The sequence below is a fragment of the Manduca sexta genome, chromosome 20 (assembly GCF_014839805.1).
Source record: "Manduca sexta isolate Smith_Timp_Sample1 chromosome 20, JHU_Msex_v1.0, whole genome shotgun sequence".
Lineage (NCBI taxonomy): Eukaryota > Metazoa > Arthropoda > Insecta > Lepidoptera > Sphingidae > Manduca > Manduca sexta.
In genome coordinates, this window is record NC_051134.1 from 12,506,510 (window position 1) to 12,523,194 (window position 16,685).

Here is a 16,685-nt window from a genome sequence, read left to right on the forward strand (position 1 = left end):
TTACTAAACCATTGAAGAATTGGACAATAAACGTACCGTATAAATCAAATAAACAACAAAACGAAGCATGCGCGCTTCAAATTCAAATATTAACGGAAATTGAGCACCGCCTTTTCATTATGCAAAACTGCAGACGTTCATTCTAATTCGCTTGTTTTTCTCCGCACGCATTCTGCAGTGATTTGTGTAGCAAGAAACGTTTTTCAAAGACTAATAATTTTGCATTCAAATGTCTCTCACTCCTCCGTTTATTAGACGTGGTTGAGTGCGCCTTGCGCCAATTTCATTTGACGGCAGTCGCTCGCTAGCAGGTGCGTTGTGCGCGCGTGCGTCCGACATATTGCAACTGTCAGCTGATATTGCCACTGCCGCGATCTCAAACATTCGAATACGTAAAAACGATACTGCAAACTGCAGACTGCATGCATTAGATGCCCAGGTATTATTAGTAAGTGCAGTGTATAATCGGACTGATGAAGATGACGGTCAATCGAATAAGAGTTGTGGTGCTTGGAAGCTCGCGTTGCGGCAAATCTGGTAAGAATAAACTTTACAAACCATTAATTATTGCTAGCACTGACTAATGACTTGGGAACGCTTATGATTTTCCGACGCAGTAAATTTGTGTTATTTTAATGCACAGTTGGAATTAAGTTTTAACGATGTATCAAATAAAAAGGTAACTTTTTACTCTTTGAGTCTCTGGGAATCTGAACGCCGAAATCAATTACCTCTAATGGCCAAAGAAAAAGTTCCTTGATTTATTTTGAGAACGCCTCGAGGTTGTAATTAGGAATATTAATTTAATTACATATTGCTTTGGGATAGCGTGATTTTTAAACAGATGTTAATCGTTGGCCGCTTCGTAATTGGTTAAGTGGTAGTTGTTAATGATATTGAATGAATATTAGATAGGTATGTAATAAAATCCTTTGCCGATACGCAGTAAATCATTAATAGTTTATGTATCGTTGTGTGGCGATTGTCTTAAAAAGTTGTTTACGATGTAATGGGTGTTTTGTATTTTAGTTTAATATTTTCCGCCTCTTCTTTAATCGTATTGTTTTTATTTCTTTAATCCTGTAGTAGACACTGAAATTAGAGTAAAAAAGGTGTCAAATTAATTTGACTATCTTCTTTTCTAATCTAAAGTTATTATTCACGGAAACGAATTCATTTTGTTTCGTATTATCTTTTCCCAATATAGTATTTAAATAAATTACTGTGTCTGTTCATGTTGTTGGCCCATTCCATGTTTTATATTTTGCGTTGGCAGGCAAACAGCTATTTTTATAGGCAATTTTGATTCCAAAATTTATATCCATACTAAACGAAGCCGCTGTGTGGGCAGAACAACTTTTATTTGCATACAAGATGATAATCTCCATAATTAATTTTCCATTAGTCGAGTGAAACCCAATTTCACAATAAATTTTACGTATAACAGATAACCAGTATTCGTTGGATGCATTGAGTACCTGCATCCATCACCTAACCGCCATTCTCGCAATAAATCACCCAATGCGCAATAAATACATCAAAAACATCCGAACTATGCACAATATGTAACAATGTTATCATTATACAAATTCTGGTATTATTTTCATGGAATCGCCCACCCTAGTATTGACATAGCTTGCTACTTATCACAACACCGTATCACATGCGACATCCAATGACAGATAACTGACGTTAACAAGGCAGTTAAAGGCATAACAAAGAAAATTGCTATAATTTTCTTACAATGAGTCATGAATTATATATTTATCATGTGCCACTTACTAGGAATGATTGTGACGTAGTCTATATTGCAACCCTTGATAATTAGGGTCATATCTCAATGTTACAAGAAAAATAACCTCAAATTACTACGATTTTGAATCAACAATTAAATAACTACATAACAATTCATTGTTGTTGGACTGTATTGCAAACTTGTTTCAACAAGTTTGCAATACAATTGATTTCCAACTATTGCATCAACGTTTAATCGCTTACTTAAAAACAAAAATAAAAATTTTAACTATGGTAATTTTCTCTAAATTCCCCTGCAGTAGCACTAGTAATTGTAGTAAAACTTCTTTACTGTAGTGATAACAGTGATAATTTTGGTAAAACATTGATGAATTTATTTTATCCAGCTAAAATTAACTTTACCTGTGATAAGGCTGTCTGATAAAACTAAATATCTAATTCGGTAGAAATGTAAAGTAACTGCGTATTTCTATTAATGATTATTGTTATCGGTTTTTATTTATCTTCATACTTACTATCTTTGTGTGCAATATTTCCATATTTACGTTAAAACAGTTTTGTAACTAATTACTAAACACGATGTTGTTGGAAATTATCTTTGAATTATTATGTTTCCGATGTCAGTATTCCAAGTATCTTTTTTGTAGCGATCCTAGCTTTAAACGCGAGTCACTGCAACCTTATCATCGCAAACTAATGGGAATTGCTTTTTATATACCAATGAAGACAAAAGATTATGGCTTATTTGTTTTTTATCACAATCGAGATGATCGGCGATCGAAAATTATCGGCCTGATTCCTTTGGTCCGTGAAAGGCCTTTTTGTGATATCGATCTTATATTTTTTAATCACCGGGCTTTTGTAATTTAATTTATGCTTCTGGAGGTCATATCACTTTTCAAAAGGAAATATATACAGCCAACGATTAAGAAAATCTAGAATATTATTTTTTATTAATTATTATTTTTTACTAAAATACCTAGTCTATTTAATCATGTAAATGAGTACGTCAAAGAGTCTTCGTTCACTTTTTAATCAACTTTATGTTAGTAGTTGAGTATGTAGTTAAATAACATCCTATGTTACCTGCAATCAAGCCCTCTGTAATAATATGTAATTGAGAAGGGAAGTTTGATCATGGTTAGGCGTACTGTAATAGAATCTTATTATGTTCAAGATTTTATCTGCCATTTTGTTGGTAGTTATATTTATTTACTCGAAACAAGTAACAAGCTATAATATTGATATAAATAAATTTTAGCTTCAAGATAAATCGCGAAGATGCAAGAAATTGAAGTTAGTAACGGCAATCACACTAGAGTTATTGTGTTTCTTATAGATATATAAAACCAAAACCGAATAAGCAGATCATCATAATCATAATATTTTATTTGCATTGAATGTCGGTACAAAAGTGATCTGATGGTACTTGGTCACCACCACCCATGAACGTTTAAAATGTTGTGATCGATGCGTAAACGAATAAAGACTCAAGTTGAACCGTCTTATAAGACAAACTGGGTAGCACTTTCATCTACCACAGCATGTCTTCGACGTTAAAAAGGATTAACTAAAATATTATTGTAAATTGCAATAAAATTCAAATGTCTTAATTATAATTCCATTCATTAATTATAATTACAAGTGTACAATGTTGTGAATGCAGAGAATATCGTAGAATCGAAACACGTTGTGTAAGATTATATACTAGGGCATTCACTATGAAACGCGCGGCACTTGGACCGAGCCAAAACACACTGTCAACGTAAATTTGCATGTCGCTCCCAATCTGAGCCAGTGAGTCACCACGTAGTTCAGCAGTATAATAGATAAAGATGATTGTGCCGCTAACAATTTTCGATACATTTTGCCGAATTAGCCTACATAATTTTGTACTGAAAAACATTTTTATACTGGGCAATTCCAGTTAGTGTTGTTTTATTAGTAACCTGAGTAATGTAGTTGTGATTAAACTGATGATTCGTATTCTTTATATACAAAATTTGCCAGAATGGAGGGAATTTAAGCTTCAATTTAATAAATAGGATAATTTATATCATCAGAATAATTTATAAGCTGGCGTTGTTAAGAAAACAGAAAATATTTTACCAATAATTGATTCTCGCTAAACTTTTGTTAACAACATTAATATTAAAAGAAATAATAATTATGAGAAACAAGTATACATCTTTGTACAACAACATTTGAGCAAGGTGAATGCCACAGAAAGTCCTCATAAATACAGCGCCTAAGCTGTGTGAAGGTTCCCAACGTAGGTGGCAATATGACAAAAAGACATGTATTACTCAGCCAAGCAAAATATTACTGAAACACCGAACAATTACATATTGCCGTGAAATAGATACCTTCTCACTAAATGAGTGGCAACTCCTAAAATGATCTTAGATGATTACTAATAAGAAAGTGTTTACAAAAACACAGACAAGTATAAACACAAAGAAACTAAATAACCTCGAATTTAGAGTAGAATGTTCAGATGTCATTCACGCATATAAATATAATGCGGTAATGTTAATCATGAAAGAGTTTTAATTTTTTTGTGCACCGTATTACTCGCCAAGGCTTCCATTCGTATCGTATTACCCGAGCTTTTTGATTTCACGGTTCATGTCTTCCTGTATGTATAACACATTTGTGCACATGAGAAATAGCCCCGAGATTCGCAGCTTCACCACATAATGGAGACGTAATAACATGCGCTCATGGTTGATGCTATGAATAAACAATAATTGAATCGTTCGCTCTTGTTTGTTTATCAGCTGTAATGATTTGACAGATTTGCATTTGGCTTGAACAATCATAGCAGTTGCATTATCCTTGACATCGAACAACTGGTATTAAACTTGTTAGATCCCGCTATGTTTACGATCAATAAATTACGAAAAATTATAGATTACGGCACTGCGAGAAACAGTTTGACATATTACTTAATCTAACCCATTCTGATTGTTTAGAATAAATTCTGATTGTGCCGTTTTGCAATCCACACAAGACAATTACTTCGACTGGTTTACAAACGCGGGTAAGAAATCTTGACGTTTAATATTTTAAGATTTCACAGTTGGTTGAACTTTTTATATCATGTGTTTGGCACAGACACGTTGCAGCTGTAGCGAATGCGATGATTACGCCAATTATCTCTCGCTGTTGATATCTACAAACGTTTCGGCTCAGGTTTACATTCAATGAGTAATGAGGAGCAGCGCAAATGTAAATAAACTTAAAGTTTCATAAATGATCAATTAAAAATTTGTATCAATTAAACACGGGCACGTGTTCTTCGCATTTGTCATGTTGGATTTCAGGATTATTTAAATACTTATTTTTTTTTATAAGATTTCATTGTTTAGAATTGTTATTCACAGATAACGTTCTAATTCTACTGAAAGCTTCTATTGTTTACTATTTACTATGCAATAAAGTGGAAAATCTGGATTATTAACGTCACGGAACATTTTGCAAACAGACTGCAATAAGATAAGTCGTTCACGTCAAACAAATTGATCGTCACAGCGCACGATCGTAAATAAATAAATCATAATTGAACATTTATGAGTCAGTTTACATAACACACGACGCTAATCGCCAATTAATATTAGTTAGGAAACCGTGAAACGCTACCATTTGATTAACTAATAGACATGTCCGGCGCAATAGAAAGTATAAACAATAACTTAGCGAAAGCCAACACAAGTGAAATTGATTTATGGCGGCATCGTTCGGAACTCGGATGTTGCTTTTCGGAAACACTCGACTGTATTAACATAACAATTACAGAATGATTAGATAAGTTTAGACGTGTCGCAATATTGACTCATTTTTGTGATGGATTGATTGTGCTTCGTGGGCGTGGAGCGTGAAATTTCGCTTAACAATGCATGATTATAGTGGCAGCTTTTATTAGGAGGAATAAATTTTGCTACCACATTGAAAAATTTATTCGTAAATTTTATTTCTAAATTTTGTCTTTATTTTAAAAGTACTAAGGTATGGTAATTTTGTATTGTCATGTTAATTCAATTTTGACCGTGTTAAGAATTGCTACTACTGACGACAATGAAACTTCGGCCGAGATCACCCACATTCCACCGGGATTTTGTTCGGATGTGAGTTGACAGCCTACAATGTTTACTGTACAAATTATCCACTTTTTGAAACCAAGCTTTTACACTTCGCAACTACTCTTTCACTGCAGTAAGTGTACCATGTTGTTTCTGTTTAAAAATATTTCTAATATATGTTTCCTCGTATTGTGAGGTGACTGGTGACAGTATATGTTCTGTTATAAAAATATTGCATGGACTTTCACAATAGTTGATAGTGCTGATACTGATGTTATCGAAATGCTTTCACGATTTCTTTCAGTGATAGACATATCTCTGATTCTAATATTGCAGCGGTAAAGTTAATATTTTTTGTATAAGGGGCAGTGGTGAAGGGTGCCGAAAAGGAATCTCAAATATATACGTACTAATAATATGCATAAATGAGGTTTGCAGATCGTGCTAATGATAATTATGTTTTACATAAATTATGGAAAGGAAGCCAAAAAAAAATCAGATTATGTGGACACTTCGCCACGGATAAGGGGTAAATCCCTGATACAATCGATTCTGAGAATCCTTTTGCTAATAGAAATCTTCAATATCCCTGAGTACATGTTACTTATATAATAGTAAAGGACTTTAAAGCGACTGAAGCTTCGGCAAAACTATGCAGAAAATTATTGTAGATCATCTAGGTTTCCATGTATTTTGATATTACAGTGCACTCCAAATTGTGTTTACTAACCAGCAGTTATAGGTAAATATCACAATCCAAATTGTGTCTAATAACCAAGGTAGGTACAAAATGGAATAAGTTTCATAACACAAATGCTTCACAAGGGTCCAATAATTTTTTGGAGACATCTATATTTTTTATTATAAAAAAAAAAACAACGAAGCGGACATTAAATTAAGACAATTAAGCTTGATACACCATCCACACAATAAAACGTAGGACTAATCTAGGAAAGGAATAATTGAATGCTAAAATTACATGTAGTACTAGTCTCAAAACTAGATAAAGCATAATTAGTTTGCCATGTGGTCCAGAACGCGTTTCGAATGCTAGAATTTTAATGGGCAGTTTCAATGGAACTGTGGTTATAGAAGCTGAGTTCATTCCGACTGTTTGTTATTCTATTACTATTTTTATCGTTCAACTCAATTGGATAGCTTAAGGAAATATTTATTGCTAGAAATCGAATCTATGTACGCCATCATGTATGTTTGTATTTTAGCGTTTGTATTGACTTTTTGTGATTCAACTGAATCCACTAAATTTAATCGTAATGTGCGGTTTATTTTTCTCGTAGATTGGCTATTTTTACTATTTGACTGTCAAAATAAATAAGGACCTTTGCGATTTCAATTCAGAATAGTCGTACCAAATACTCACAAAAAGGTATATCAGTAACTCCATCCAGGTCATTGATTGAAACAGATAAGACTTGTATGGTATTACTTTACCTTTATAGATGTAAATTATGACTATATCTCATTAAAAATAGTGCGAAAGTTAGAAATAGTTCTTTATCAAGCATTAGTAATCAAATTATCTGTACATTAATTTACAGCGCTGCAATTCTCAAAGTTTTTAACATGTAATAATATTGTCAGCATTTTTTTTATACTTCTGACTTAAATCTTTACATTGTCGTAGCATGTCATCAAGCCACGTCCCAACCAAACAAACCGGCATAGTTCAAGTAAAGCACAGGTTATTATGCAATTACACAGACAAACAATCAATCATGGCCGCATCTTGATTGTGAGATTAAGCAGTTACCGAGTATACTTAGCGTGGCCGAACCGCCCGCGGCTCAACGCTTTTGGCTTGTAAACGACGTAAGAGTAGTTCGATAATTACTAATGTAAACAAATGGTCCCGCAGTGTAATTTAAACTGTGATGCAACGTGAACGTTAATTAAAGTACAATTATGGAATGTTTATCAAAATCTAGTTCCGTACGGCTTGGAAATATTATGGAGCAATCAATTCTGTGTTCTATTGTTTGAGAAATTTTTGGATTAATTGGTTGGTTGGGAAAAAATATTTGTATTGCGGAACTAGGAAATAGCGTGATGATGAAAAGTTTGCAAAATCTATATGAAGTTGTATGTGTGTTGTCATCAAATTTGCAACAACTTATCAAAATAAATTAAGTATGCAGATTGCTAAATCCGTGTTCGGCGATTATTCACACTTTATTATCGCACTTGCTAATTAATCTACGAATTAAAGAAACACGTGTCTTAACTTTCTTATGTTTGTGAAAACTTTCAATGTTAACACATACATATTCGGATATTATGCGGTTTCACTCAGTAGTTTTGGTTTATAAACATCATTGCATTTATTCATTTCATTTGTTGCGAAATTCTCCATTAACAAGATTGTGCATGTAATTCGTTTCTGTAATATGTCGAGAATATTATAGCGATGAACAATTTTATTCGGAAATAAATTACCTACATAAGTTCTTTGAAAAGGTATCGTGCGAATTATATTATTTATTGGTTCGGACAGCAGATGCACTGTAGCGGAGGACGGATGACATAAAACTCGTAGGTTGCTTCGCGATCATAGATCGAGAGCGAGTAAATGTCAGCCGCGATAGTATTTATAGCTGCGCACGCGGTGCCCAACCGCATGCCACAGTGCTGTGAGTCACCCGGTCAAACGTCTGCCGGGACACCCGCGCTCGACACTCGCCGCTACAACGCGCCGCGCCGCGGTTACTCACTCCACGAGAACAGCTACCCAAATATTCAAGCACACTCACACCTCGTCTAAATAGAACTAGTATAAATAGAGAAAAATATTTATAACGCGGAACAAATATATCTAATTCACAACTTACATTCTACTTTTTGTAATAAACGTAAGAACATTGCGCATACAACTCACGTGGATTTAAGCCACGTACTTTTTAATTTTACAGCAATAATATTTTAATAATAATACGTTATATAATATATCTTTGAAGGAATGGAATGATGAGTATTAATTACTGCTGGAATTTAGGTCATCGGCAGCACACGATTACGGCGTGTCAAAATCAGCCCGGAGAAATTCTAATTAGCATGTCGAATCACCTTCAATACGAGAGAAAGCCACATATTATCCTGATAGTATCGTCGATAAAATTTAATTGCATTTTATTTTTATAATACTCAATAAAATTAACGTCGTGTGGAAGGTACCGGATGCATAGAAATAAATTTGTGCGCTTAATGAAGTGTGGCGTGTACGGAAATTAAAATGAACGTAAAAATGTAAATGGAACTGTCAGCCTCCAATTACCGGCTGACAGCGGCAAGTATGGAAACGTGGTTGTGATCACCTCTACTGATGCTCTTAATTAACATTTAGCTTTTGCTACCGTATACACTCCACAGACAACGTTGGCTTATTCCCCCTGTTTCTTGTAATCCCGTTATGGTCCTCGTTACTGGCACAAATCCAGTTTACTCTGAAAATGCATGTTCAATTTTTAAACGTGTTAAACTCGTGTACATTTTGCAGTCAAGAACTTAATAATTACCTCGCCATATGTAGGCACGAGGCGCGTCAGTCTGAGCGCAGTAGCAGAGGTATCTGTCACTGGGAACTGTGTAAAATGTTTATGTTGCGTCAAGGTGTATTTAAAGTGAGATTTCATTAATAGGTATTATTATATCGCAGTGTCTTGAATAAAAAATGTTAACAAGTTTCACCGTGTCCAAAGTAATTACTTCGGGTTTCAAATTTTAAAGAAAGAAATTTCTTGATATAATTGTACATTGCGCATTGTGTTATAATGTAGCCACGTCTAATACTACGCTTTGGTTAAATGGAACTCATTATTCTCTCGCTTTCGACACTGCATCGTTTAACCTAGATTTATTGGTTAAACACATTATGTCCTCTTGAAAGAGTTAATATTCTCGCCAACTACCTTGGAATACCAACGTTGCATAGTATTCGTTGGGGTAAAAAGTTCATCTAGTTAAACCTTTGATTTAAACTTTATTTGAGTCATTTTTTTTAATAGATATAATAGATGGAATATATTTTTGTCTTGCTAGTTCAGTGATGCAATCCACTAGTTTGAATCGAAACTGTTTAGATTCAACACCTACAATAAAAGATTTGTTCTCCACAACAAATGTGAATGGAAAAGTAATTGCTCGAGTCATGAATACAGAAGAAATATTACATGTTTGTTAAATAAATACGCAAATACCAGCACACGGGTATTTGTAAGGATCAAATGTATTCGGTGACCAGGTCGTGTGTACATAAATGGAAAGTTTGACAGCCTCGATAGATAACCGTGAAATCCCAATTAACATATAACGATTGTTTTGTGCCGATTCGTTGAATAGTCTTCAAGAGAACATAATTTGCAACGCCCATGACCTTAAGACATGCGATAATTCAAACGTACAACGCGTTCAAGTTGTTGTAGTATTTTTTATTGTTTTTTAGATCGTTATCATAAAACACTAACCGAAATGTTTGCGGACTATCCATGAACTGGCAAATGGTACGCAGATCGAGCAAATCCAAAAAGCCACAGAGTTGACGAGATTCAACGTAATAATATGAGTTTGTAAACGACTCAGTGTTTTATGATCGTCTGTATTTTATTTGACAATGCAATGAAATTTTATTAGATGCAACTAGACATTTTTTCAAGACATATTTACAGTTTAAATGCCTTAATTATAATACAAAAAATATAAAATATTGTCCTAACACATAATCATCTTCTGCATATTGGAGAATAAAAAGAACTCAGTGTTCTTGAGGACTGCTTGAAGGTTACTCTGGGCGTCAAAAAATATTATAGAATATTATCCATAACTTAAAAAATTGTAATAAAACTGAATCAATGACACTTGAGAGAAATCAGTCTTGATTTAAATAACCCAATAAATCTGGCTTATCATTTTACGGCGCTTGCTATAAATTTAAATAGTGTCCAGCCATCATATTTTGACGTTATTTACGACTTTTATAATTAAATTCGAATGACTTGTTACATTAAGTTGTGTCGTGACTTTTCAAAAATGAATTGCTTTTGTAAATTGAATATAAATGCCAGCCAATAATAGTATTTTCTACAACGTGCTCTAACACATTGAGTCAGTTCTAGTATTACACCCTTATCCAATTCCGTTGCGCCAACAGCATTGATACCTGTTGACACAACACTCCGCGCTGTACAATATAATACTAAATAGTTATTATTGTGAAACAGGGCGTGTCGCTTATCTGCATTATAATTATAATTATTACAATTACGTTTACCTATTCAACTCTTTTATCGATATAGTCACTGTTTTTTATCAACTTATTGGGTTTTCTATTGAGATTAATTGTTGTTGGTGCTTCATTACCATCATTTTGATCTTTGATCTAATTAACAGAATATAGCAAATCCTTCTTTACTCATCTCATAAGTGTTTTATGAGTTTATATGGTATCATCTCGTATTTAATAGTATAGCTGAGTTTAAAAATGAAATCATCATTGTCAGTCATACTTGTTTTTTTTTTCGATTAGGTTTATTGATTGGTATTAATTGAGGTTTAGTTATCTGATATCTATGCATAGCCCTTTTGTTTACTTTCCCTCTAATTGAAACTTGTAGTTATAAATTTATTGAGGAACAACTTTTGTAACACCTCTACCGATTGGCTGCTAATTGCTGCTTTCTCTATATTTCGAATTGATCCGGCGTGTTTTATCGCGCCAGATAACATGTTAACTTTGTTAATCAATGTACTTTCTAAGTTGACAAACGTAGGTGGTGAAATTAAATAATAATATGATTTCTTTTTGTTTCAGCTGTCGTGGTCCGTTATTTGACGAAACGCTATATTGGAGAGTACAGCTCGACAGGTGGTATGTATTTTTTTTATTATCGACATATTTTTAAAACAACATTTTGTAGCATATGCTAGCGTCTTCGCCCGTGTGAAAGTTTTTCAAATATCCTCCTATATTTTCAAATATAGGAGTATAATTTCTCGGGTTAAAAGTAGCCTTGGTTCTTTCCAGCGTCTCAAACTGTCTCCATACAATTTTTTTAAAATACGTTCAGTATATTTTGAGTTTATCGCATTCAGACAGATGGACGCAGTAGATGACTCTGTTTTATAATCTGTATGTAACAATAATTCACGTAACTTAAACACAACACAAATACAAAAAAACAAAGTTAGCCAAATCCGTTGAGTAAAACTCAGGGGACGTGTTTTGTTACATAATTCACCGCAAAGCGACAGTGACTGTATGTAAAACTGTAGATCTCTACCTGGTAGGTACAGTTAATCACTGTTCTCGCAGTATTGTTATGCTAAGAGTGTAACCGGCGACTGAAAGACAGAAATACCAATGAAGAGGAGCCCTTACTGAGGGCACTTACCAAATGCCAAGCCTCGAGTGCCAATGGACGGTTTATTTGCGATATTGGCAACCGTCGTGGTAGGAGTGCCAAGGCTGGTGGCGACGGCGCCGGAGTCTTTAGGACAATGACCTTTACTTTATGTATGATTGTGCTGAGAATAAAAGCGACCCGATTATTTTATTGTGTTGTTAATTGCCTAATCTGATGAATGGCGTAGTTTTAAAATGCAAAATTGTTTTTAAACGCTGTCTGCATTGGTAAGGTTATCTGGATCGGTAGCTTAATATTATTTTTATTTATGATTCTACATTCAATACCATATTTTCTGCAGTACAGTCTACTGCTGTTATTAAAATATAAATATCAACGAGAGAATCTCTTTCGCAATTTTATGATCTGTAGCCAAAAATGTCCATTAAATCCCTATTAACATGCAACATAAATCAAATTAGTCGGATGCCCTTGTTTATATCTGTTTTGGCATGTCGAGATTACGCTACAAACAACGCGGAGTGGTGCAACCTAGATGCGTATGACTGATTGCGTCTTTCATAAAGCCAATTTATTACGAGGGCAAATCCGAGTAAACCGAGCTACATGCAACTTTTCACTTTTGAGCTTTTTGTCCTTAAACAACGGTCTTGCGACACCAATAGTTGTAAGAGCAAAATATTTGGATAAAAACGTATTTGAATTCGTATTAAATTTACAAGCGGTTTAAATATAGTATCCAATAATATTCTAATATAAGCAAAGATAATTTACCGTGGGTTCTTTGCAGATTTCCTCTATCAACATCGGGTTGCCTTCGATGGAGCTACTTCTGAAGTTGAAGTTTTGGATACATGTGGATGTGCGGTAATTAATTTTTTTTATTATGCTACTTTACCAATAAATATCTCGTTATATGTATTCTTACCATATTATAGTGATTATAGAATTGTAAAAAATCTAGATTAAAAAAATGGTAATAAAGATCAAAATAACTTTTACTGATATATATGACACATCTGATCAAAGTTAACATGGCATCTGTCAACTCCTGGGCTGATCATACCTCAAAATTGTCATCTACGTTCACTCGCAATTTTTTATACTTTGTACTTGTACGTAAACTTCCGTAACAACAAGCCAATCCTCATTTGGATCGATGCTTAATTAATCCTGTCCTTGCTTCTGGTTGAAGAACTTTACTCATTCTCTGTTGGTTACGGTATTACCGTTTGGAGATTTTCATTTGTATGATGTATGTTTATGTTAATTCATTGGACGGCGCAATTCCTTTACCACCTGTTGTACCTGGAACGAAAATGGATCCGGTGAAATAGTGTTTATAGCATCGTAAATTTCGAATGTACCAACATCTATTACTATTTATTACCTTCTTTAAAGAAAATGTACATTATTTATGGGTAATATGCACTGGATTCTAAATTTCTAATAACTAAGATTCCTTGTAAAATTATAATTTGTTCTACATTCATCAGACAGTTATCATATATAGGATCGGAGATTAAATATATTTGTGGTTTAAATTTAGATTAATAAGAAACATGTTAATTACATTTGGATATTTACATTTGTAGTACTTATAACAAATATTCAATTATATTATAAAACCTTGAATATAACATTTCAAAATTAAATGTTTATAACCACGCATAATATTAGATAATTGGAAATACGTACCTATTCGAACAGTTTTGATTTGTTGCTTCAGCTAAGGAATGTCGCTTGTATAATTTTTTTAATTGAAATCTCTTTATTTAGAAACGAGGCTGTCTAGCGGAGCATCTTCGATGGGGGGATGCATTTGCGGTGGTGTATTCGGTGTGCGACCGGCGCTCGTTCCTCGCGGCCGCGGAACTCTTGGCTTTGCTAGAGCGGACCAGGCTTCCTGGCTGCACCGCCGTCACCTTGCTGGGAAATAAAAGGGACTTGGAACATGCCAGGTAATTGATTGCTCCCTTTACGAATTACAGGTTTACTAGAAGTAATGTGTGCCGTTAATTTTTGTCTATTATAATCAATTCTATGAACCTTGCAGAAACCGTTTCTATTAGGTCGAATTTCGATTATCTACGTTTTGATTGTAGGTTATTTCGTCATCACAATTATATAGAAGGGTCATGTAATAACGAAAAGTTGTTTTTGGTTGATTGATTGATCGACGCCCTTTTAAACAGAGTTGTGAAAGCAGAAGAAGGCCAAGAGCTATCATTGCGGTTTGGATGCCAGTTCTACGAGGTGTCCGCGGCGGAGTCATGCGCGGGCGCAGCGCTTGCGTTTCACGCGTTGTTGCGGGAGGCGCGCGCGCTCGCTCTCTTGCTACCTACGCCCAGGCGTAAGCTCGCCGCTTATTCTGTCTCTAAGGTTTGTATCTTATTAATAATTTATTTACATATCGATAACATAAAATATGATGTTAACCTAAATTAAAAGGTTAGCCGTAGTGTGAGACAATTACTTTGCAGTTTATCTGTTCATTGTGTTTGGCATTATCGCAGACCTTAATACACTAGGTACAATAATAACACAAAGTTATTGAGTTGATACTGGATACGTATATATTAATATATGCAGTAGAGCAGATCTAGCGGGAAGGATTATTTCTATAGCGGATGTAATTATACACGGCATGTTGTAATCGTCTATAGTAGTTATGACATACACCACTTGTGACAAATTCTAGTATCACCAAGGTCGTTGTACGACAGGTGTAATTGCAATCGTTGAATACGCAACTCTGATTGCAGATCAAGACATCTGATATAGATGACTTTGTCATCCATCACAACGCTGGCCGTGTAATATAATATGAATTGTAATTCACAGGTGATCGGCACGATTCTCGGTTTGAGCAACAAAAGCGTGAGGAAGAAACGGCCATCGTTGAGCATATGATGTGTCGATCCGAGCACCGGAGGATCATGTTTACTCCGTGACAGGAGTTTTGTTTTATTTCTGTACAGAAACAGAAAGCTTTTGTTATCTCTGTCGATATAGTATCGGGGAGATTTGTTGACAGAGGCTCAGGAATGGAGTTATCAGATGTGACTTTATGGCTGGACATGGATATACGAAGCAAGATTAGCCTGTTATGAAGGTTGCTATTTTATTTGTATAATGTACAGCTAATTTTGTATTAAGGCGGCTTTTTATACCCTGATAATGTTAAAGATGGGAACGATGAGGCAGAGCGCTACGTTCATGTTAGGGCTAAAATAAGATCTCGGAAACCAGTTATACTTGAGGGCTAACCGTCTAAAGTATATCAAATAGCCGATATTCGAGTATAATCTGGTACTTGGCCCTTATTTTTTTTTGCTATATAAAGTAATTCTTTTGATATAGCAAGAGGTATCATGCACCAGGTTTAGCAACAAGTACTACATTTTGTTGACGAAATATAGCTGGTGTCAATTTGTATATTTCTTTTGTTTCTTTTTTCAGAAACCTTTGTTTATTTCATTAATGTATTGTTAAGGGACTCCCACCAATTTCTAATATCGTACCACCAAAGCATGAGTAGGTTTATTCGTGCCGTATGTATGTACATAAGAGGTATGTAGGTATTTTGTATACATTTGTACCGCGCGTACTGTTTCATGTATATCACGATATAAAACAGGTTTTATATAAAAATATTATTATATGTATGTAGTATTGTACCCGTAATGCAATGATATTAATTTATCCTAATTAAAACTGATTTTATTTGTAATTTTCGATTTTGTTTTATAAGTAGCCTTATTAAATTACTGTTATGTTTTCAATCAGAATATCACCTATTATATAAAAGACTGAATATATTTAGGTACGGAATCTTGGATGAAGGATATATTGTACATGTATGAATGTTACGTTTCACGATTTTATCATATTTCCTTGTAATGAAACTGTGTAAAAATAAAATTTATAATGTATCTTGGTGTTTCATTTAAATAATTCAAGGTCATTACATCAGTGAATATTAACACAAATTACATGTATGCGTATAAATATGTATGTAGGTAAATATAAATAGGTACAAATGGTTTTAACGCTATTAATTTAGATACGTCGAAAGCGGCCTTTAAATATATCGGTGGACTGATAAATACTATCGTGCTTTTCACTTCCTCGTGCCATAATTTTTCCAACGATAACAAACTGAGCCTATTAAACACTTTGAAAGTGAAATCAGATGCAAGTAGCGAGTTGATGTAAGGTTATTTGAACGCTAATGTCTCATTTGCCTGCAAATCTTTAGGTTTAACTTAGCTATGTGCCTATACACAGGCTGGGTAGTAAACACGGTGGTTAAACGGCAAATTAGTTATTTGAAGAACCATTTCTTTTTTATCTGGTATAGCAGGAAATTATAAATGATCGATTATGTGCAACAGCTAACTTTATACCAAGTTATATATTTAGTGTGGTTATTAAGCATCGTCATAAAATAAGGCACTGTCATATTAGATAC

General features: G+C 34.2%; 1 protein-coding gene across 1 annotated transcript; it reads left to right on the forward strand.

Annotated features, from left to right (window-relative positions):
• Nucleotides 1-276: 276 nt before the first annotated feature.
• On the forward strand, nt 277-16,146 carry LOC115456412 (ras-related and estrogen-regulated growth inhibitor-like protein). The gene is made up of 6 exons (XM_030185465.2): nt 277-537; nt 11,659-11,715; nt 13,002-13,078; nt 13,991-14,172; nt 14,407-14,593; nt 15,056-16,146. The coding sequence occupies exons 1-6, from the start codon at nt 474-476 to the stop codon at nt 15,122-15,124; spliced, it is 636 nt and encodes a 211-aa protein (XP_030041325.1). The 5' UTR covers nt 277-473; the 3' UTR covers nt 15,125-16,146.
• Nucleotides 16,147-16,685: the final 539 nt, after the last annotated feature.